Below are 22,468 nucleotides of genomic sequence, written 5' to 3'. Positions count from 1 at the left end.
CCCCGCGTGTTTCCGCGGCGCAGACCTGGCAACCCCTCCGCTGCAGTGACGTGGATCTCCTGAACTCTCAGCGCTGCGTTTCCTGAGACGTTTCTCCCTCATTCACAGACGTTTCTCCTCCGTTTCTCCCCCGTGTTTCACACTCGAGCCCGCGGACACTTTCCCGCTCCTCCCGCGTCACTTCAGATCCGGGGACTTTTGGAAAACCAGTCACTTTGCGCGTTTTCCCCGTCGCTGTTTGTGGCCGAGCGCGCGTGGTTCATTGAAGCCCAGAGCTGCGCGTTTCCCTGAGTTTGTTTCTTCAGGATGACGAGTAAAAGCAAGTCCGTGAACATCAGGGATAAGATCGAGGGGAACGAGGTGGACCTGAGTCTGTGTGACCTGACGGAGGCGCCGGTGCGGGAGCTGGTGAGGAACAACACGCACTTTACGAGACTTTACGAGACTTGGAGCAGATCATGAGGCTCAGACCTGCACTGAAGCTCCTCCAAACATGAAAAGAAGGGGCTGGAGGCATGAAGTTCAGGCTCTGGGCCAGATCCGTCTCTAAAAACAAACAAACAAACACGTGTAAACACTGCACCGGGTCAGTGTTTCTGCAGATTTGTTTGTTTTAACCTCTTAACTTCCGCCTGAACCGAGAGGATCTGTTTCCTCACGTCATCACATTTTTTTTTCCATCATATTTTTGATTATTGTTATTGTTGACCTTTATTTAACCAGGATCGTCCCACTGAGATTAAGAATCTCTTTTTCAGGGGAGTCCTGGCCCCAGAGGGGGATCTGTTGTACATGTTTTGTTGGGTATTCACTTTGTAACTTTTTTTGTAATTTTTTTTGTCTATTTTTTTTATCACATTTTTGTAATTTTTTGTCATTTTTTAATCACATTTTTGTCATTTTTTGGTCATTTTTTTAATCACATTTTTGTCATTTTTTGGTCATTTTTTTAATCACATTTTTGTCATTTTTTTGTCACATTTTTGTCACATTTGTCATTTTTTTGTCATTTTTTGTCACATTTTTGTCATTTTTTAATCACATTTTTGTCATTTTTTTGTCATTTTTTAATCACATTTTTGTTATTTTTTGTCACATTTTTGTCATTTTTTTTGTCATTTTTTTGTCATTTTTTTGTCATTTTTTAATCACATTTTTGTCATTTTTTTGTCACATTTTTGTCATTTTTTTGTCACATTTTTGTCATTTTTTTGTCACATTTTTGTCACATTTTTGTCATTTTTTTGTCATTTTTTAATCACATTTTTGTCATTTTTTTGTCACATTTTTGTCATTTTTTTGTCATTTTTTGTCACATTTTTGTCATTTTTTAATCACATTTTTGTCACATTTTTGTCATTTTTTTGTCATTTTTTTAATCACATTTTTGTTATTTTTTGTCACATTTTTGTCATTTTTTGTCACATTTTTGTCACATTTTTATCACATTTTTGTCATTTTTTGTCACATTTTTGTCATTTTTTTATCACATTTTTGTCATTTTTTGTCACATTTTTGTCATTTTTTGTCACATTTTAGTCATTTTTTTGTCACATTTTTGTCATTTTTTTGTCACATTTTTGTCATTTTTTTGTCACATTTTTGTCATTTTTTTGTCACATTTTTGTCACATTTTTGTCATTTTTTTTGTCATTTTTTTGTCACATTTTTATCATTTTTTTGTCACATTTTTGTCATTTTTTTGTCACATTTTTGTCATTTTTTTGTCACATTTTTATCATTTTTTTTGTCACATTTTTATCATTTTTTTTGTCACATTTTGTAATTTTTTTTTATCACATTTTTGTCATTTTTTGTCACATTTTTATCATTTTTTTAGTCACATTTTTGTCATTTTTTTGGTCAATTTTTATCACATTTTTATCATTTTTTTTGTCACATTTTTATCATTTTTTTTGTCACATTTTTATCATTTTTTAATCACATTTTTGTCATTTTTTGTCACATTTTTGTCATTTTTTTGTCATTTTTTTGTCGCTTTTTTGTCACATTTCCATCCTTGTTCGTCTCAGTTTTGTTGCTATTTTCTCACCTTTTTTCCAGAAGCTTTTGGATTGGGGTAAAGCCAAACTGGAGAAAACGTGCTCGGTTCAGGCGGGAGTTAAGGGGTTAAAAAAATAAACCAATGTTTGACAAACTGGAGAAACTGAACCAGAGGCTTCGTTTACACTGAGACCAAAGATCTGATCAGGACCTGAATCCTGGAGCTCCTCCTGTAGCACCTGGAGCTCCTCCTCCTGTAGCACCTGGAGCTCCTCCTGTAGCACCTGGAGCTCCTCCTGTAGCACCTGGAGCTCCTCCTGTAGCACCTGGAGCTCCTCCTCCTGTAGCACCTGGAGCTCCTCCTCCTGTAGCACCTGGAGCTCCTCCTGTAGCACCTGGAGCTCCTCCTCCTGTTTCCCTCAGTGAATGAATGATGTTCGCCTCTCCTGTAGCTCCTCCTCACGGTCCTGAATCTTCTCTCCATCAAATGTCCACGTCCTGGAACATGAGTAGGTTTGAAATAAACCAGCAGCAGCTAAAGCGGACGAGGTAGTTAGCATCGACGAGCTAGTTAGCATCGACGAGCTAGTTAGCATCGACGAGCTAGTTAGCATCGACGAGCTAGTTAGCATCGTCGAGCTCGTTAGCATCGTCGAGCTAGTTAGCATCGTCGAGCTAGTTAGCATCGACGAGCTAGTTAGCATCGACGAGCTAGTTAGCATCGACGAGCTAGTTAGCATCGACGAGCTAGTTAGCATCGACGAGCTAGTTAGCATCGACGAGCTAGTTAGCATCGACGAGCTAGTTAGCATCGACGAGCTAGTTAGCATCAACGAGCTAGTTAGCATCGACGAGCTAGTTAGCATCGTCGAGCTAGTTAGCATCGTAATGCTACCTCCAGGAAAGTCCGTTTAGACGTGACTTCTGATTGAAGAAAGTCCATGAGTTTGACTAAATCCTGTCACCTCCTCTCATGAGAAGTTCTTCCTCTGATCGTCCGTGAGCTCAGAGCTGCTCCTCGTGTTTGTTTACAGTCGACGCTACTTCAAATATTTCACACGTGTTAGAACCTGGCCCAAACCCTGAAGAAGAACATGAGAGTTCATCTGTGGTTTGTGTTCCTTCAGGCGGCCGTCCCCAAAGTCACCGTGGTGGACTTGTCCTGCAACAACCTGAGCCTGCTGCCCGTGAGTAGAGCCGACACCTGCATGTAAACCAGCCGCTCCTGTTTGTACAGAAGGATCTAAACACGGTTCCTCTGGTTCCTCTGCAGCCGGAGTTCTGCGCTCTGACCCACCTGGTGAAGCTGGACCTGAACAAGAACCAGCTGGAGTCGCTCCCGGACGACTTCGGGAAGATGATCCACCTGCAGCACCTGGACCTCCTGGGGAACCGCCTGAGCGAGCTCCCGGTCAGCTTCTCCCAGCTGAGGGTACGTGAGCCCAGATGTTCCCCACGCTCAGGCTTCACATGTGGAGGCTCTGATGTTTAAACTCTGAGGATGTTCTCCTGTTCTTCTCCTCAGAGCCTGAAGTGGCTGGACCTGAAGGACAATCCTCTGGAGCCCGGTTTGGCCAAAGCCGCCGGAGACTGTCTGGACGAGCGGCAGTGCCGGCTGTGCGCCTCAAAGGTCAGACCGTTGTACATGTTTTAGCTCAGGAGGAGGTCCTGCTGGATCCATGTGCTCAGAAGAACAGAGGAACTCCATGTTTAACCCCTTAACTCCCGCCTGAACCGAGCACTTTTTCTCCAGCTTTGCCCCAATCCAAAAAAGGTGTGAAAATGGCAACAAAACTGAGACGAAAACAAGGATGGATATGTGAAAAAAGAGACAAAAAATTGACGAAAAATGTAGAAAAAAATTACAAAAAATGGACAAAAAAATTACAAAAAATGGACAAAAATATGCGAATAATTTGACGAAAATGTGACAAAAAAACGACAAAAAAATGACAAAAAAAGACCAAAATTTGACAAAAATGTGAGAATAATTTGACGAAAAATTTAGAAAAAAGTGAGGAAAAAATTGACAAAAAATGTACAAAAAAAGACAAAAATGGACAAAAATTTGACAAAAAGTTTAGAAAAATTGGACGAAAAAGTGACAAAAATTTCACAAAAAAATTACATAAAAAAGACATAAATTGACAAACAATTGACGAAAAATGGACAAAAAATTTGACGAAAATTTGACGAAAAATGGACAAAAAATGGACAAAAAATGGACTAAAATATGCGAATAATTTGACGAAAATGTGAGGAAAAAAATGACCAAAAAATTACAAAAAAAGACATAAATTGACCAAAATTTGACAAAAATGTGAGAATAATTTGACGAAAAATTGAGACAAAATTGACAAAAAATTTTAGAAAAAAGTGAGGAAAAAATTGACAAAAAATGTACAAAAATTGACAAAAAATTAACAAAAAGTTTAGAAAAATTGGAAGAAAAAGTGACAAAAATTTCACAAAAAAATTACAAAAAAAAGACATAAATTGACAAAAAAATGACAAAAAATGGACAAAAAAATTGACGAAAATTTGACAAAAAATGGACAAAAAATGGACAAAAATATGCGAATAATTTGACAAAAAAATGACAAAAAAATTACAGAAAAAAGACAAAAATTGACAAAAAAATTACAAAAATATGAGAAAAATTTGACGAAAAATTGACAAAAAATTGACAAAAAAAGGCGAATAATTAGACGAAAAATTGAGACAAAATTGACAAAAAAATGACAAAAAATTTACAAAACAAGTACATAAAAAAGACAGAAATAGACAAAAATTTGACAAAAAAATTTGAATAATTTGACGAAAAAGTGACAATTAAATGGACCAAAAAATCGAAAAAGTGATGAAAAAAAATCTGACGTGAGGAAAAAGATCCATTTAGTTTTGTAGATCTTAGCTTGAGGCGTTACACTGGCCTACAGGATTTGGGTAAAGCTGAACTGGAGAAAATGCTCTGGGTTCAGGCGGGAGTTAAGAGGTTCACTGTGACTTCTCAGTTAGTTTTGTTTATGTTGATGCTCTTTAATTAAAGGTACACTGTGTAACATGACCAGCTCAGCACAGGAGATGTTTTTACTGCAGTGACTGATCAGAGAAAGGGTTTGGATGACGCTGCTTTAGTCACGTCTCCATGGAAACGATACAGAGACAGTCGTGTCTTAGGAGAGCTGAGCTTTCAGTGATAAAAACATCTGTCATAAAAGAAATGCTTCTATTTCAACTTGATTTATTTGGTAAAATTCTACACGATGTGGCTTTAAATATAATAAGTCAGGATTAAACCACTGGGAGCCGCGTTAGCCGGTTGTAACGCCCGACACAGTGTTGTTCCTCCTGCATTATAACGTCTAACGCGGCTCCTCGTTGTTTAATCCGCTTATACCAGGGTCCCACAAACGTAACATTTATAATAAATGTGTTTTTCATTGACTAAACTCACTAAATCTGCCAGACTACGGGACTATTTTGTGTGGGTTATTAGCCGGTCACTGAAGGCTGGTCTCAGAGCGAGTCATTCTCCGCAGCTATTACGAGGATCTCAGTCAGGCTCAACGACACAACATCAGCACAGAATCACAACACAACAGGACTAACCCGGAAACACTTTTCCCTGGAAGGAAACATCGATATGCGCCACTCGGGGGCACCAGTTATTTACCTTTTACATTTTTTTTTTTTTTTTTTGTCTTTTTTTTTTCTTTTTTGTCACTTTTTTTTTTTTTTTCACATTTTTTGTCTTTTTTTTTGTCTTTTTTTTTTCTTTTTTGTCACTTTTTTTTTTTTTGTCACATTTTTGTCTTTTTTTGGTTTTTTGGTCTTTTTTTGTCACATTTTTTGTCTTTTTTTTGTCTTTTTTTTGTCTTTTTCTGTCACATTTTTGTCTTTTTTTTATTTTTGTCTTTTTTGGGGTTTTTTGTATTTTTTTGTCAAATTTTTTGTCTTTTTTTTGTCTTTTTTGTCACATTTTTTGTCTTTTTTTGACACATTTTTTGTCTTTTTTTTGTCTTTTTTGTCACATTTTTTTTCTTTTTTTTTGTCTTTTTTTTGTCTTTTTTGTCACATTTTTTGTCTTTTTTTGACACATTTTTTGTCTTTTTTTGTCTTTTTTGTCACATTTTTTGTCTTTTTTTGTCACATTTTTGTCTTTTTTTTGTTTTTTTTGTCTTTTTTTGTCACATTTTTTCTTTTTTTTTGTCACATTTTTTGTCACATTTTTTCTTTTTTTTTGTCACATTTTTTGTCACATTTTTTGTCACATCTTCATCCTTGTTTTCGTCTCAGTTCTGTCTCTATTTTCACACCTTTTTTCCAGAAGCTTTTGGATTGGGGTAAAGCTGGAGAAAACGTGCTCGGTTCAGGCGGGAGTTCAGGGGTCAACCTGAAGAAACAGCTGCGGTGGAGTCGCTCACACCTGGGCCCCCCCAAATCAAACTTTTATGTTTGACTTTACTAATCCAGACAAAGATGCTTCAATGCAGGATCATTTTATGTACGCCTGAAAATGATGAATAGCCTTAACCGTTTCCAATAGAAATGTAAAGCTCATATGTTATTAACAGTAGCTAACCTAGCTGCTCACTCTCCTCTACAAACATTTAGCAAACGCTTTGTTTTGAAATTAAGTGATTTAACTACCGGACTACGTGCGCGGTTATACCAAAATAATGCATCAGCCAATCAGGATCCAGTATTCACCCAGACCCTGGTGTAAACACATTATTTTGTCATTTCTTTTCTCCAATTTTGTCCAATATTTCCACTACTTTTCCCCTAATTATCCACAAACTTCTACATATTTAGCATTTTTGTCCAGAAACTCGGCTGAAACGTTGTTATATTTTCTAACTTTATTATTATTATTATTACTTTGTTGTTTTATGTTAGAAAAGTCATGTGTAAAACCTTCAGAGCTGATGTTCTAAAGCCGTGTGTCCTTCAGGTTCTGCAGCACATGAGGAGCCTCCAGGACGAGGTGGAGAAGGTCCGGCAGAAGAAGCTCCAGAGAGAGAAAGGTCAGTCCTTCATGTTTGTGCCTCTGGATTATTATAAACCTGAAACATCTGTGTCTCAGACCTGGAGCGGAAACGCGAGGCCAAGCAGCGCGAGCGTGAAGCGCGAGAGAAGCAGCAGAAGAAGCGCGAGAAGGCGGAGGAGAAGGAGCGGCGCCGGCAGGAGTACAACCAGCAGGTGGCGGCGCAGGCGGCGCAGGAGCAGCAGAAGAAGAGGCAAGAGGAGAAGAAGAAGAGGAACGGGAAGGCGTCGTCAGGTGAGGAGCGAGGAGCGTTCACGTGAGAGTCAGAGAGAGCGAGAGTGAAATGTGAAAGTAAACAGTTTATATGCCAAAGACTCTGCTCAAATCCTCCTAAAACATGAACAAGAGGCGACTAGCCCTCAGCGGCTAACGGCTAACAGCTAACGTATGACACTATGCATCTTTGTGGAGGAGAATAGTCCCTGACATCGCTGTAATACCACCCCCTGGAGGCCAGACTCCAAAAGACATCAGATTATTGCATCTATGTCCGAGCTCCTGACCTTTGACCTTTCATGGGGTCGACTGTTACATCTCTGCAGTTAGTGAACTAGAGCTTCAGCCGCATTTGCCCAATTCAACCGTCCTTACCCAGGGGAAGGGGAAGTGACATCACCGACAGCTGTTCTTCTTTAAGGTCATTGGCAGACTGCAGGCAAACAAAAGCGCATGTCGCCCCCTAGTGTACTGCATATGCAACAACAGAGTCCAAATAAAGACCTTTAAGGAGAACAAAAAATCCAGATGATCCTTCACATTTCCCTTTAGCCTTATTTTATCTCAACAGCTGTTTCTTAAAGCGACAGCAGCAAATGCTCCTGTGGTACACATGAATCACTGAGGGGGGGCCGAGGGTGGGGGGGTTTGGTGCAGTGGCTTATGGGACGGCACATAGCTCCTAATCACTGGTTAGTTAGCATCAGAGGCCCCTATGCTAAAGTGGCTATGATAGTTAGCACCAGAGGTCTCTATGCTAAAGTGGCTATGATAGTTAGCATCAGAGGTCCCTATGCTAAAGTAGCTATGATAGTTAGCATCAGAGGTCCCTATGCTAAAGTGGCTATGATAGTTAGCATCAGAGGTCCCTATGCTAAAGTGGCTATGATAGTTAGCATCAGAGGTCCCTATGCTAAAGTGACTATGATAGTTAGCATCAGAGGTCCCTATGCTAAAGTAGCTATGATAGTTAGCATCAGAGGTCCCTATGCTAAAGTGGCTATGATAGTTAGCATCAGAGGTCCCTATGCTAAAGTGTCTATGATAGTTAGCACCAGAGGTCCCTATGCTAAAGTGGCTATGATAGTTAGCACCAGAGGTCCCTATGCTAAAGTGGCTATGATAGTTAGCATCAGAGGCCCCTATGCTAAAGTGGCTATGATAGTTAGCATTCAGGCTCCTCCCCCTGACTCCTTCCTAACTGACAGACATCTGGTTTGGCGTTAGACCTTTCGGTTTTGGGCGGGGTCTTTGTAAACAGGATTCTAATGGTGACCTTACATCTTCTCGGTCTGGATCCAGACCCGGCCCGGTCCTGACCCGACCCGGCCCGACCCGGCCCGGCCTGGTCCTGACCCCCTCGGTCCTGGTCCTGTTTCAGCTTCAGGGCCTGAACGCAGAGTCAGAGTAAAGCTCTTCCTGTTTGTGTTTTGTGTCCCTCCAGTGGATAAAAAGTCTGCGTCTGACCCCGCCCCCGCTCCCAGACGCTCGCTCTGTGGCGTCCTCCTGAAGCTCCTCCTCCTGGTCCTGCTGGGCGTGGCCGCCGCCGCCGCCGCCTGCCGCTTCACGGAGCTGCGAGCTCTCCCGGCGTGTCAGCAGCTGGACGTCCTGGTGGAGGAGGGCGTGGCCTGGGCGCGGCGGCAGCAGCTGGTCATCAGGGACCTGCTGCTCCAGCTGACGGCCAGCGCCAAGGAGCTGCTCCACGCCACGCAGCAGCAGCTCGCCAACGCCAAGGCCTGACGCTGACGCAGCAGCAGCAGCAGCAGCAGCAGCTCGCCAACGCCAAGGCCTGAGGCTGACGCAGCAGCAGCAGCAGCTCGCCAACGCCAAGGCCTGACGCCGCCGAGCGCTGGCGCAGAGGCTGGTTCTGTACGACGCCCTGAACGCTGCACAGACACATCGTTAACTGAACGCTTTAGTCTGATGTTTCTACAGACGCTGCAGGAGGAACTTTCTGATGATCTGAGATTCCTATGGAATAAATAACTGTGTTTTTATAAAATGTTTGTGAAGAGGCTGCAGTGCGGAGTCAGACCAGCGGGGGCAGCGGAGAGCCGGTGTTTCCCGTCCGACTCCGGCCGTGTCCGAACGTCCACGAAGAACTCGGCTTCATAAAGACTCAGGACGGTCACCGTGGAAACGCTTCAGTCCGGACGTCCTGTCTCTGTAAGGGCGGGACCGAAACCCCTGAAACCCCTCCCACAATCCAGCGTCCTCTCAGCACACGCGACACGCTCAGCACACGCTACACGCTACACATCGTTCATTACACTTTTTATTTCAAACGTTTGAACGCACATTTTCCACGTTTTTTTCACAATTTTTCCCTTTTTGTCAAATCCTGAATGTTGGACTTGGTTTATTGTGACCTGAACTTTTCCACATGAAACAAAAACTGTCCCGAAGTCCAGACTCTTCCACATTTATTCTGCTTCATTTTCCCCCAATTTTCAGAAATTGAGAAAAAAAAAAAGTCAAAACTTTCCCCCTTTTTTTCTCTTCCTTTTGTCCTGTTTTATTTTAGCAGGACAAAAGGAAGAGAAATACATAAAATCCCACATAAAATCAATGTGGGAATTTTCCCCCAAAAATTCCCACATTGATTTTATATTTTTTCCAGAATTAAAAAATAAAATAAAACAGAAAAACATGAAACATAAACTGTCCTGAAGTCCAGATTCTTCCACATTTATTCTGCATTTTTGCCGAATTATCAACTTTTTTATGCATTTCTTCTCAAGTTTTGTTCAAAAAAAATATCTCAAAATTGGTCATTATTTCTTTCTGCATTTTTCCAGAAAAAAATACCTTTCTTCTTCTCCCACATTTATTTTTTTCTTGCATTTATGTATTTAAAAAAAAATTCCCCACATTTTTAGGATTTTATTTCTTTTTCTTTATTTTCGTTTTTTTAAAGATTTTTTTCCCCCATTTTTTCCCCCACTGGAGATAAACTTTGTCCAGCGTCTCCTCTGGGCTCACGAGGACGTTCGGGAGATTGAGGACGTTTGAGGAGGTTCTGGGACGTTCGGACTCGGCCTGAGCTTTTGTTTTGTCGTGTTCTGACCGAAGCGTGTTCTGATTCACAGACTCCGTGTTTTGAAACTAACCGCGCTCCTTAAACGCCTCGTCTCGGCTCGTGCGTGTCAGACTTTGTAAATGCTTTTGAAAATAAATGTGGAACTATGCACCGCAAGCAGCGATGGAGGGTCTCTGTGGTTTGTATCAGACATACAGGCTAACGATGCTAACTCGCTGCAGCGTCTGCAGTGTTTACAACATACAGGCTAACGATGCTAACCCGCTGCAGCGTCTGCAGTGTTTACAACATACAGGCTAACGATGCTAACTCGCTGCAGCGTCTGCAGTGTTTACAACATACAGGCTAACGATGCTAACCCGCTGCAGCGTCTGCAGTGTTTACAACATACAGGCTAACGATGCTAACTCGCTGCAGCGTCTGCAGTGTTTACAACATACAGGCTAACGATGCTAACGTTGCTAACTCGCGGCTAGCAGTTTCAGCCATTCTGACGCCGTTTTAAGCCCAGGGGTTTATTCATCTGAAAAACTAACCCAGCGACTAAAAAGTCCTCAGAAAATCCAGATTAAAGACATACAGAATGTTTATATTGAGGGAAAATGAGCTGCAGCAGAACAATGAAAACGCTGTAGCTTCTCGCTAAGTTACTACAAACACACGAGAAAATCTACAGGAGCTGAAGTAAAGACGAAAAGAGACCATTTAAGAAACATCTCAGTACTATTGTTAAATAAAAACACATAAATGAATAAAGCTCAGGCATTGGAGCTTTAGGACATGGGCTTTTCTGATGGACAGAGACAGAAAAATAAATTATATTGAATGAAAATAAATAAATAAATAAATGGCATCAGCACATTTCTAATATAACGGCTCTTAAATGTGTCGCCGACTTTACTTAAGGAAATGTACATGAGTAAATTAACTCATTACAAACAAATCTGCTGTGGAAAAGTAAGAATGTTGAAGAAAATGCCTTGTACTCGTATCGGTATTCGGTATCGGCGAGTACTTAAATCAAAGTACTCGTATCGGTTTTAGAAAAAGTGGTTTCGGTGCCTCCCTATTTGTGGAGCTCAGTTCATACACGAGGCAAAGCTTCACAGCTGCATGAAATAAAACAGATCAAATCAATAAAAACATCAACATTAAACTAGAAATGCAATGGCTGCGGAATTGCGGGAAGCGAATGCAGAAATTGCATAAACTGTTCAAATTGCATAAATGGCTTAATTTGCATAATCTAATTTGCATAAACTGGTAAAATGCATAAAATGTCATGTTGCATAAACTGCATAAAGTGGTAAAATGCATGAATGGGTTAATTTGCATAAATTATGTAAATTGCATAAACTCTTTAAAATTCATAAATCCTAAATGGCATAAACTCTTAAGTTGTATAAACGCTTTAAAATGCATAAAGTGGTTAAATCCCATAAAGTGGTTAAATCCCATAAAGTGGTTAAATCCCATAAAGTGGTTACTTTGCATAAATTATTAATGTTGCATAAACTTTTATATTCCATAAACTGGTCAAACTGTTGAAATGGCCTCAGTGCTTGATTGGCAGAAGCACAAATGGCTGAAAGGCCTGGAGTTTCCCCATTGGCTGGATTCCCCCATACACACCAATGCAAACATTTCAAACTCTCGTATAAAAAAACTGGAAAACTGCAGAAGGACAATTTTTTCTCAAAACCCACAAGTTGCAGAAGCTGAACATGCACAAAGTGCAGAAATTGCATAAAATGCAGAAAAAAGTGCAGAAAAGCATGGATTTGCGGCAGCCCCATTATAAGTCAATGGGAAAAATCTCCGACATTTCGGCCGATTGCGGAAAAACCGTAAGTTGCAGAAGTCCCAAAAGTAACAGCACCTTCTCCTCAACATGCGGAACGTTTTGATGCATAACTTGCATAAATTGCACAAAGCATGAAGGTGCTGAAAGCTGGAGAAAATCGGGAAAAAGATGGAAGAGGAATAATAATAAAGAACATGAAAACCAATTATTGACTGCGGAAGAATTCTGCAGTCAATTAATGACTCGATCACAGTAAAAGTCTCTCCTCATGAGTTCAGCTGCTTTTATGAAACACTTTCTACAAGTCTGATGTTTGTTTCTCTGGAGGAGGCGCCGTTTTCACTGCACTGTCTGAGTTTGTCCACCAGAGGGCGGAAGAGCTCCACAGACATGAGCTGCTTTATCTTCTTCAAATCGGGTTTATTCACATGTATGTTGGAGAAACCACAGTGTTAAAACTCTGCAGATGAAACATGAGGAACCCGAGGGGAATGTCAGGAAGACGCGTCAATAATAATAATAATAATCATAATAATCAGATTTCATACTGAAGAAAACAACATTTTCCCCCCGTAGTAAAATATCAATATTTAATGGAGCCGCAATTATTCACAACAAGCACCGAGCGGCTTCTTCTTCACGGTGAAACCAGGCCTTTGAACTAGAACCGCTGCCCCCCCCCACACTGTCCCCCCCCCCCCACCACCCCCACACACACACACACACACACTGCCCCCCCCACACACACTGTCCTCCCCCCCCCTGCAGACCCTGAACTTACTGCACATCATTATAAATAAACTGTGGATTCAGCACCGAACACGAGCCTCCGGTCGGTGTTTCCTGCTACACGTGGAGACCGAACTTTACACTCACTGCTGCCCAGGGGCGGACCGGTCATAGGGCCACCGGTCCCGCCTTAGCCGAGCTTTACCCAAATCTAAAAGCTAAAAAGAAAAGCATCAAAATAGCAAGAAAAAAAGAGGATGAAAACAAAACAAAAATGTGCCGGAAAAGCATGAAAAAAAGTGACAAAAAAGGTGATGAAAAGTCAACAAAAACACAACAACTAAGCAACGAAAAGGCCACAAAAACGTGACAGAACCATGAAAAAAAAGGATAGAAAAAATTCAACAAAATTTGACAAAAATTCAACAAAAATTCAACAAAAATGCAGATACTGTTTAACCTCTTAACTCCCGCCTGAACCGAGAGGAGCTTTTTCCTCACGTCAGCACATTTATTTACCCATCATTGTTTTGTCACATTTTTGTAATTTTCTTTTTTTTTTTAAATTTTGATCACATTTTATCAGCAATTGTTTTGTCATATTTTTGTCACATTTTTTTGGTAATTTTTTTGTCAATTTCTTGTGACATTTTTGCCACTTTCTCATCCACTTTTCGTCACTTTCTTTGTCACTCTCTCCTGCTGCAGAGGGCGCTGTTCCTCTGTTCCTCCTCTCTCCTGCTGTAGAGGGCGCTGCTCCTCTGTTCCTCCTCTCTCCTGCTGTAGAGGGCTCTGTTCCTCCTCTCTCCTGCTGCAGAGGGCGCTGTTCCTCTGTTCCTCCTCTCTCCTGCTGCAGAGGGCGCTGTTCCTCTGTTCCTCCTCTCTCCTGCTGTAGAGGGCTCTGTTCCTCCTCTCTCCTGCTGTAGAGGGCGCTGTTCCTCCTCTCTCCTGCTGTAGAGGGCTCTGTTCCTCCTCTCTCCTGCTGTAGAGGGCGCTGTTCCTCCTCTCTCCTGCTGTAGAGGGCTCTGTTCCTCCTCTCTCCTGCTGTAGAGGGCTCTGTTCCTCCTCTCTCCTGCTGTAGAGGGCGCTGTTCCTCCTCTCTCCTGCTGCAGAGGGCGCTGTTCCTCTGTTCCTCCTCTCCTGCTGTAGAGGGCTCTGTTCCTCCTCTCTCCTGCTGTAGAGGGCGCTGTTCCTCCTCTCTCCTGCTGTAGAGGGCGCTGTTCCTCTGTTCCTCCTCTCTCCTGCTGCAGAGGGCGCTGTTCCTCTGTTCCTCCTCTCCTGCTGTAGAGGGCTCTGTTCCTCCTCTCTCCTGCTGTAGAGGGCGCTGTTCCTCCTCTCTCCTGCTGTAGAGGGCTCTGTTCCTCCTCTCTCCTGCTGTAGAGGGCTCTGTTCCTCCTCTCTCCTGCTGCAGAGGGCGCTGTTCCTCTGTTCCTCCTCTCTCCTGCTGCAGAGGGCGCTGTTCCTCTGTTCCTCCTCTCTCCTGCTGTAGAGGGCTCTGTTCCTCCTCTCCTGCTGTAGAGGGCGCTGCTCCTCTGTTCCTCCTCTCTCCTGCTGTAGAGGGCGCTGCTCCTCTGTTCCTCCTCTCTCCTGCTGTAGAGGGCTCTGTTCCTCCTCTCTCCTGCTGTAGAGGGCGCTGTTCCTCTGTTCCTCCTCTCCTGCTGTAGAGGGCGCTGTTCCTCTGTTCCTCCTCTCCTGCTGTAGAGGGCGCTGTTCCTCTGTTCCTCCTCTCCTGCTGTAGAGGGCGCTGTTCCTCTGTTCCTCCTCTCCTGCTGTAGAGGGCTCTGTTCCTCTGTTCCTCCTCTCTCCTGCTGTAGGGGGCTCTGTTCCTCTGTTCCTCCTCTCCTGCTGTAGAGGGCGCTGTTCCTCTGTTCCTCCTCTCCTGCTGTAGAGGGCGCTGTTCCTCTGTTCCTCCTCTCCTGCTGTAGAGGGCGCTGTTCCTCTGTTCCTCCTCTCCGGATAAAGATTCCTAATTCCTAATTTAACTTTTACACATGTGGCTTGTTTCCTGTAGCTTTAGTCCTGACTCTGAGCTCAGGTCTCCTCAACCTTCCAGACTCATTTTTTTGTCACATTTTTGACATTTTTTTGTCATTTTTTTGTCATTTTTTTGTCACATTTTTGTCACATTTTTGTCATTTTTTTGTCACATTTTTGTCATTTTTTTCTCATTTTTTTGTTACATTTTTGTCATTTTTTTGTCACATTTTTGTCATTTTTTTGTCACATTTTTGTCATTTTTTTGTCACATTTTTGTCATTTTTTTGTCATTTTTTTGTCACATTTTTGTCATTTTTTTGTCACATTTTTGTCATTTTTTGTCACATTTTTGTCACATTTTTTGTCACATTTTTGTCACATTTTTGTCATTTTTTGTCACATTTTTGTCACATTTTTTGTCACATTTTTGTCACATTTTTGTCATTTTTTTGTCACATTTTTGTCACATTTTTGTCACATTTTTGTCATTTTTTTGTCACATTTTTGTCATTTTTTTGTCATTTTTTGTAACATTTTTGTGACATTTTTGCCACTTTTGGTCACTTTCTTTGTCACTCTCTCCTGCTGTAGAGGGCTCTGTTCCTCTGTTCCTCCTCTCTCCTGCTGTAGAGGGCGCTGTTCCTCTGTTCCTCCTCTCTCCTGCTGTAGGGGGCTCTGTTCCTCTGTTCCTCCTCTCTCCTGCTGTAGGGGGCGCTGTTCCTCTGTTCCTCCTCTCTCCTGCTGTAGGGGGCGCTGTTCCTCTGTTCCTCCTCTCCTGCTGTAGAGGGCGCTGTTCCTCTGTTCCTCCTCTCTCCTGCTGTAGAGGGCGCTGTTCCTCTGTTCCTCCTCTCCTACTGTAGAGGGCGCTGTTCCTCTGTTCCTCCTCTCTCCTGCTGTAGAGGGCGCTGTTCCTCTGTTCCTCCTCTCTCCTGCTGTAGGGGGCGCTGTTCCTCTGTTCCTCCTCTCTCCTGCTGTAGGGGGCGCTGTTCTTCTGTTCCTCCTCTCTCCTGCTGTAGGGGGCGCTGTTCCTCTGTTCCTCCTCTCTCCTGCTGTAGGGGGCGCTGTTCCTCTGTTCCTCCTCTCTCCTGCTGCAGAGGGCGCTGTTCCTCTGTTCCTCCTCTCTCCTGCTGCAGGGGGCGCTGTTCCTCTGTTCCTCCTCTCTCCTGCTGCAGAGGGCGCTGTTCCTCTGTTCCTCCTCTCTCCTGCTGTAGAGGGCGCTGTTCCTCTGTTCCTCCTCTCTCCTGATACAGAGGGCGCTGTTCCTCTGTTCCTCCTCTCTCCTGCTGTAGAGGGCGCTGTTCCTCTGTTCCTCCTCTCTCCTGCTGTAGAGGGCGCTGTTCCTCCTCTCTCCTGATTTGTCATTTTTTTGTCACATTTTTCTCATTTTTTTGTCACATTTTTGTCATTTTTTTGTCACATTTTTGTCATTTTTTAGTCATTTTTTTGTCACATTTTTGTCACATTTTTGTCACATTTTTGTCATTTTTTAGTCATTTTTTTGTCACATTTTTGTCATTTTTTAGTCATTTTTTTGTCATTTTTTAGTCATTTTTTTGTCACATTTTTGTCACATTTTTGTCATTTTTGCCACTTTCTCATCCACTTTTGGTCACTTTCTTTGTCACTCTCTCCTGCTGCAGAGGGCGCTGTTCCTCTGTTCCTCCTCTCCTGCTGTAGAGGGCTCTGTTCCTCTGTTCCTCCTCTCCTGCTGTAGAGGGCGCTGTTCCTCTGTTCCTCCTCTCTCCTGCTGTAGAGGGCGCTGTTCCTCTGTTCCTCCTCTCTCCTGCTGTAGAGGGCGCTGTTCCTCCTCTCTCCTGATTTGTCATTTTTTTGTCACATTTTTCTCATTTTTTTGTCACATTTTTGTCATTTTTTTGTCATTTTTTTGTCATTTTTTTTGTCATTTTTTTGTCATTTTTTTGTCATTTTTTTGTCATTTTTTTGTCATTTTTTTGTCACATTTTTGTCACATTTTTGTCACATTTTTGTCATTTTTTTGTCATTTTTTGTCATTTTTTGTCACATTTTTGTCACATTTTTGTCACATTTTTGTCACATTTTGTCACATTTTTGTCACATTTTTGTCATTTTTTTGTCATTTTTTTGTCATTTTTTAGTCATTTTTTGACATTTTTTTGACATTTTTTTTGTCATTTTTTTGTCATTTTTTTGTCACATTTTTGTCACATTTTTGTCACATTTTTGTCACATTTTTGTCACATTTTTGTCACATTTTTGTCATTTTTTTGTCACATTTTTGTCACATTTTTTGTCACATTTTTGTCACATTTTTGTCATTTTTTTGTCACATTTTTGTCACATTTTTTGTCACATTTTTGTCACATTTTTGTCATTTTTTTGTCATTTTTTTGTCACATTTTTGTCACATTTTTGTCATTTTTTTGTCATTTTTTTGTCACATTTTGTCACATTTTTGTCACATTTTTTTGTCATTTTTTTGTCACGTTTTTGTCATTTTTTGTCACATTTTTGTCACATTTTTGTCACATTTTTTTGTCACATTTTTGTCACATTTTTGTCACATTTTTGTCATTTTTTGTCACATTTTTGTCACATTTTTGTCATTTTTTTGTCTTTTTTTTGTCATTTTTTTGTCACATTTTTTTCACATTTTTGTCACATTTTTGTCATTTTTTGTAACATTTTTGTGACATTTTTGCCACTTTCTCATCCACTTTTGGTCACTTTCTTTGTCACTCTCTCCTGCTGTAGAGGGCGCTGTTCCTCTGTTCCTCCTCTCTCCTGCTGTAGAGGGCGCTGTTCCTCTGTTCCTCCTCTCTCCTGCTGTAGAGGGCGCTGTTCCTCTGTTCCTCCTCTCTCCTGCTGTAGAGGGCGCTGTTCCTCTGTTCCTCCTCTCTCCTGATTTGTCATTTTTTTGTCACATTTTTGTCATTTTTTTGTCATTTTTTTGTCACATTTTTGTCATTTTTTTGTCACATTTTTGTCATTTTTTTGTCATTTTTTTGTCACATTTTTGTCATTTTTTTGTCATTTTTTTGTCACATTTTTCCCCTTTTTTATGTCACATTTTTGTCATTTTTTTGTCACATTTTTGTCATTTTTTTGTCACATTTTTGTCGTTTTTTTGTCATTTTTTTGTCACATTTTTGTCATTTTTTAGTCATTTTTTTGTCACATTTTTGTCATTTTTTTGTCATTTTTTTGTCACATTATTCTCATTTTTTTGTCACATTTTTGTCATTTTTTAGTCATTTTTTTGTCACATTTTTGTCATTTTTTTGTCATTTTTTTGTCACATTATTCTCATTTTTTTGTCACATTTTTGTCATTTTTTTGTCATTTTTTTGTCATTTTTTTAATCATTTTTTTGTCAATTTTTTGTGACATTTTTGTCATTTTTTGGTCACATTTTTGCCACTTTCTCATCCACTTTTGGTCACTTTCTTTGTCACTCTCTCCTGATACAGAGGGCTCTGTTCCTCCTCTCCTGCTGTAGGGGGCGCTGTTTCTCTATTCCTCCTCTCTCCTGCTGTAGAGGGCGCTGTTCCTCTGTTCCTCCTCTCTCCTGCTGTAGAGGGCGCTGTTCCTCTGTTCCTCCTCTCCTGCTGTAGAGGGCGCTGTTTCTCTATTCCTCCTCTCTCCTGCTGTAGAGGGCGCTGTTCCTCTGTTCCTCCTCTCTCCTGCTGTAGAGGGCGCTGTTCCTCTGTTCCTCCTCTCCGGATAAAGATTCCTAATTCCTAATTTAACTTTTACACATGTGGCTTGTTTCCTGTAGCTTTAGTCCTGACTGTGGTGTCCTGACTCTGAGCTCAGGTCTCCTCAACCTTCCAGACTCATTTTTTTGTCACATTTTTGACATTTTTTTGTCATTTTTTTGTCATTTTTTTGTCACATTTTTGTCACATTTTTGTCATTTTTTTTGTCATTTTTTTGTCACATTTTTGTCATTTTTTTGTCACATTTTTGTCACATTTTTGTCATTTTTTTGTCACATTTTTGTCACATTTTTGTCATTTTTTTGTCATTTTTTTGTCATTTTTTTGTCACATTTTTGTCACATTTTTGTCACATTTTTGTCATTTTTTGTCACATTTTTGTCATTTTTTTGTCATTTTTTTGTCACATTTTTTTCACATTTTTGTCACATTTTTGTCACATTTTTGTCACATTTTTGTCATTTTTTGTCACATTTTTGTCATTTTTTTGTCATTTTTTTGTCACATTTTTGTCATTTTTTTGTCACATTTTTGTCACATTTTTGTCACATTTTTGTCATTTTTTTGTCACATTTTTGTCACATTTTTGTCACATTTTTGTCATTTTTTTGTCACATTTTTGTCACATTTTTGTCATTTTTTTGTCACATTTTTGTCATTTTTTGTAACATTTTTGTGACATTTTTGCCACTTTCTCATCCACTTTTGGTCACTTTCTTTGTCACTCTCTCCTGATACAGGGGGCGCTGTTCCTCTGTTCCTCCTCTCCGGATAAAGATTCCTAATTCCTAATTTAACTTTTACACATGTGGCTTGTTTCCTGTAGCTTTAGTCCTGACTCTGAGCTCAGGTCTCCTCAACCTTCCAGACTCATTTTTTTGTCACATTTTTGACATTTTTTTGTCATTTTTTTGTCATTTTTTTGTCACATTTTTGTCACATTTTTGTCATTTTTTTTGTCATTTTTTTGTCACATTTTTGTCATTTTTTTGTCACATTTTTGTCACATTTTTGTCATTTTTTTGTCACATTTTTGTCACATTTTTGTCATTTTTTTGTCATTTTTTTGTCATTTTTTTGTCACATTTTTGTCACATTTTTGTCACATTTTTGTCATTTTTTGTCACATTTTTGTCATTTTTTTGTCATTTTTTTGTCACATTTTTTTCACATTTTTGTCACATTTTTGTCACATTTTTGTCACATTTTTGTCATTTTTTGTCACATTTTTGTCATTTTTTTGTCATTTTTTTGTCACATTTTTGTCATTTTTTTGTCACATTTTTGTCACATTTTTGTCACATTTTTGTCATTTTTTTGTCACATTTTTGTCACATTTTTGTCACATTTTTGTCATTTTTTTGTCACATTTTTGTCACATTTTTGTCATTTTTTTGTCACATTTTTGTCATTTTTTGTAACATTTTTGTGACATTTTTGCCACTTTCTCATCCACTTTTGGTCACTTTCTTTGTCACTCTCTCCTGATACAGGGGGCGCTGTTCCTCTGTTCCTCCTCTCCGGATAAAGATTCCTAATTCCTAATTTAACTTTTACACATGTGGCTTGTTTCCTGTAGCTTTAGTCCTGACTCTGAGCTCAGGTCTCCTCAACCTTCCAGACTCATTTTTTTGTCACATTTTTGACATTTTTTTGTCATTTTTTTGTCATTTTTTTGTCACATTTTTGTCACATTTTTGTCATTTTTTTGTCATTTTTTTGTCACATTTTTGTCATTTTTTTGTCACATTTTTGTCACATTTTTGTCATTTTTTTGTCACATTTTTGTCATTTTTTTGTCATTTTTTGTCACATTTTTGTCATTTTTTTTGTCATTTTTTTGTCATTTTTTTTCACATTTTTGTCACATTTTTGTCACATTTTTGTCACATTTTTGTCATTTTTTGTCACATTTTTGTCATTTTTTTGTCATTTTTTTGTCATTTTTTTGTCATTTTTTTGTCACATTTTTGTCACATTTTTGTCACATTTTTGTCATTTTTTGTCACATTTTTGTCATTTTTTTTGTCATTTTTTTGTCATTTTTTTTCACATTTTTGTCACATTTTTGTCACATTTTTGTCACATTTTTGTCATTTTTTGTCACATTTTTGTCATTTTTTTGTCATTTTTTTGTCATTTTTTTGTCAGATTTTTGTCACATTTTTGTCACATTTTTGTCATTTTTTTGTCACATTTTTGTCATTTTTTTGTCACATTTTTGTCACATTTTTGTCATTTTTTTGTCACATTTTTGTCATTTTTTGTAACATTTTTGTGACATTTTTGCCACTTTCTCATCCACTTTTGGTCACTTTCTTTGTCACTCTCTCCTGATACAGAGGGCTCTGTTCCTCCTCTCCTGCTGTAGGGGGCGCTGTTCCTCTGTTCCTCCTCTCTCCTGCTGTAGAGGGCGCTGTTCCTCTGTTCCTCCTCTCTCCTGCTGTAGAGGGCTCTGTTCCTCTGTTCCTCCTCTCTCCTGCTGTAGAGGGCGCTGTTCCTCTGTTCTTCCTCTCTCCTGCTGTAGAGGGCGCTGTTCCTCTGTTCCTCCTCTCTCCTGCTGTAGAGGGCGCTGTTCCTCTGTTCCTCCTCTCTCCTGCTGCAGAGGGCTCTGTTCCTCTGTTCCTCCTCTCCTGCTGTAGAGGGCGCTGTTCCTCTGTTCCTCCTCTCTCCTGCTGTAGAGGGCTCTGTTCCTCTGTTCCTCCTCTCTCCTGCTGTAGAGGGCGCTGTTCCTCTGTTCCTCCTCTCTCCTGCTGTAGAGGGCTCTGTTCCTCTGTTCCTCCTCTCCGGATAAAGATTCCTAATTCCTAATTTAACTTTTACACATGTGGCTTGTTTCCTGTAGCTTTAGTCCTGACTCTGAGCTCAGGTCTCCTCAACCTTCCAGACTCATTTTTTTGTCATTTTTTTGTCATTTTTTTGTCACATTTTTGTCACATTTTTGTCATTTTTTGTCACATTTTTGTCACATTTTTTTGTCACATTTTTGTCACATTTTTGTCATTTTTTTGTCACATTTTTGTCACATTTTTGTCATTTTTTTGTCACATTTTTGTCACATTTTTGTCACATTTTTGTCATTTTTTTGTCACATTTTTGTCATTTTTTTGTCATTTTTTTGTCATTTTTTTGTCACATTTTTGTCACATTTTTTTGTCACATTTTTGTCACATTTTTGTCATTTTTTTGTCATTTTTTTGTCATTTTTTTGTCACATTTTTGTCACATTTTTGTCACATTTTTGTCACATTTTTGTCATTTTTTTGTCATTTTTTTGTCACATTTTTGTCATTTTTTTGTCATTTTTTTGTCATTTTTTTGTCACATTTTTGTCATTTTTTTGTCATTTTTTTGTCACATTTTTGTCACATTTTTGTCATTTTTTTGTCACATTTTTGTCACATTTTTGTCATTTTTTTGTCATTTTTTTGTCACATTTTTGTCGTTTTTTTGTCATTTTTTGTCACATTTTTGTCATTTTTTTGTCACATTTTTGTCACATTTTTGTCATTTTTTGTCATTTTTTTGGTCATTTTTTGTCAAATTTTTGTCATTTTTTGTCACATTTTTGTCACATTTTTGTCATTTTTTTGGTCATTTTTTGTCAAATTTTTGTCATTTTTTGTCACATTTTTGTCACATTTTTGCCACTTTCTCATCCACTTTTCGTCACTTTCTTTGTCACTCTCTCCTGCTGTAGGAGGCGCTGTTCCTCTGTTCTTCCTCTCTCCTGCTGTAGAGGGCGCTGTTCCTCCTCTCTCCTGCTGTAGGAGGCGCTGTTCCTCTGTTCCTCCTCTCTCCTGCTGTAGGAGGCGCTGTTCCTCTGTTCCTCCTCTCTCCTGCTGTAGGAGGCGCTGTTCCTCTGTTCCTCCTCTCCTCCTGTAGGGGGCGCTGTTCTTCCTCCTCTCCTGATGATCCGCTGGCTGTAATTAGACGAACTGGCTCCGTCT

General features: G+C 40.0%; 1 protein-coding gene across 1 annotated transcript; it reads left to right on the top strand.

Annotated features, from left to right (window-relative positions):
- Positions 1-306: 306 nt before the first annotated feature.
- On the top strand, positions 307-9,010 carry lrrc59 (leucine rich repeat containing 59; the record flags this gene model as incomplete). Its single annotated transcript, XM_079577829.1, has 7 exons — positions 307-408; positions 3,132-3,191; positions 3,278-3,436; positions 3,530-3,634; positions 6,962-7,034; positions 7,094-7,288; positions 8,715-9,010. 7 exons carry the CDS (start codon positions 307-309, stop codon positions 9,008-9,010), a joined length of 990 nt encoding a protein of 329 aa, XP_079433955.1.
- Between the last annotated feature and the right edge of the window lie 13,458 nt (positions 9,011-22,468).

Source organism: Gobius niger (assembly GCF_951799975.1).
Source record: "Gobius niger genome assembly, chromosome: 19".
Taxonomy (NCBI): Eukaryota; Metazoa; Chordata; class Actinopteri; order Gobiiformes; family Gobiidae; genus Gobius; species Gobius niger.
Note: the sequence above shows the minus strand (reverse complement) of the source record. Positions and strands in the feature narration are given on the sequence as shown.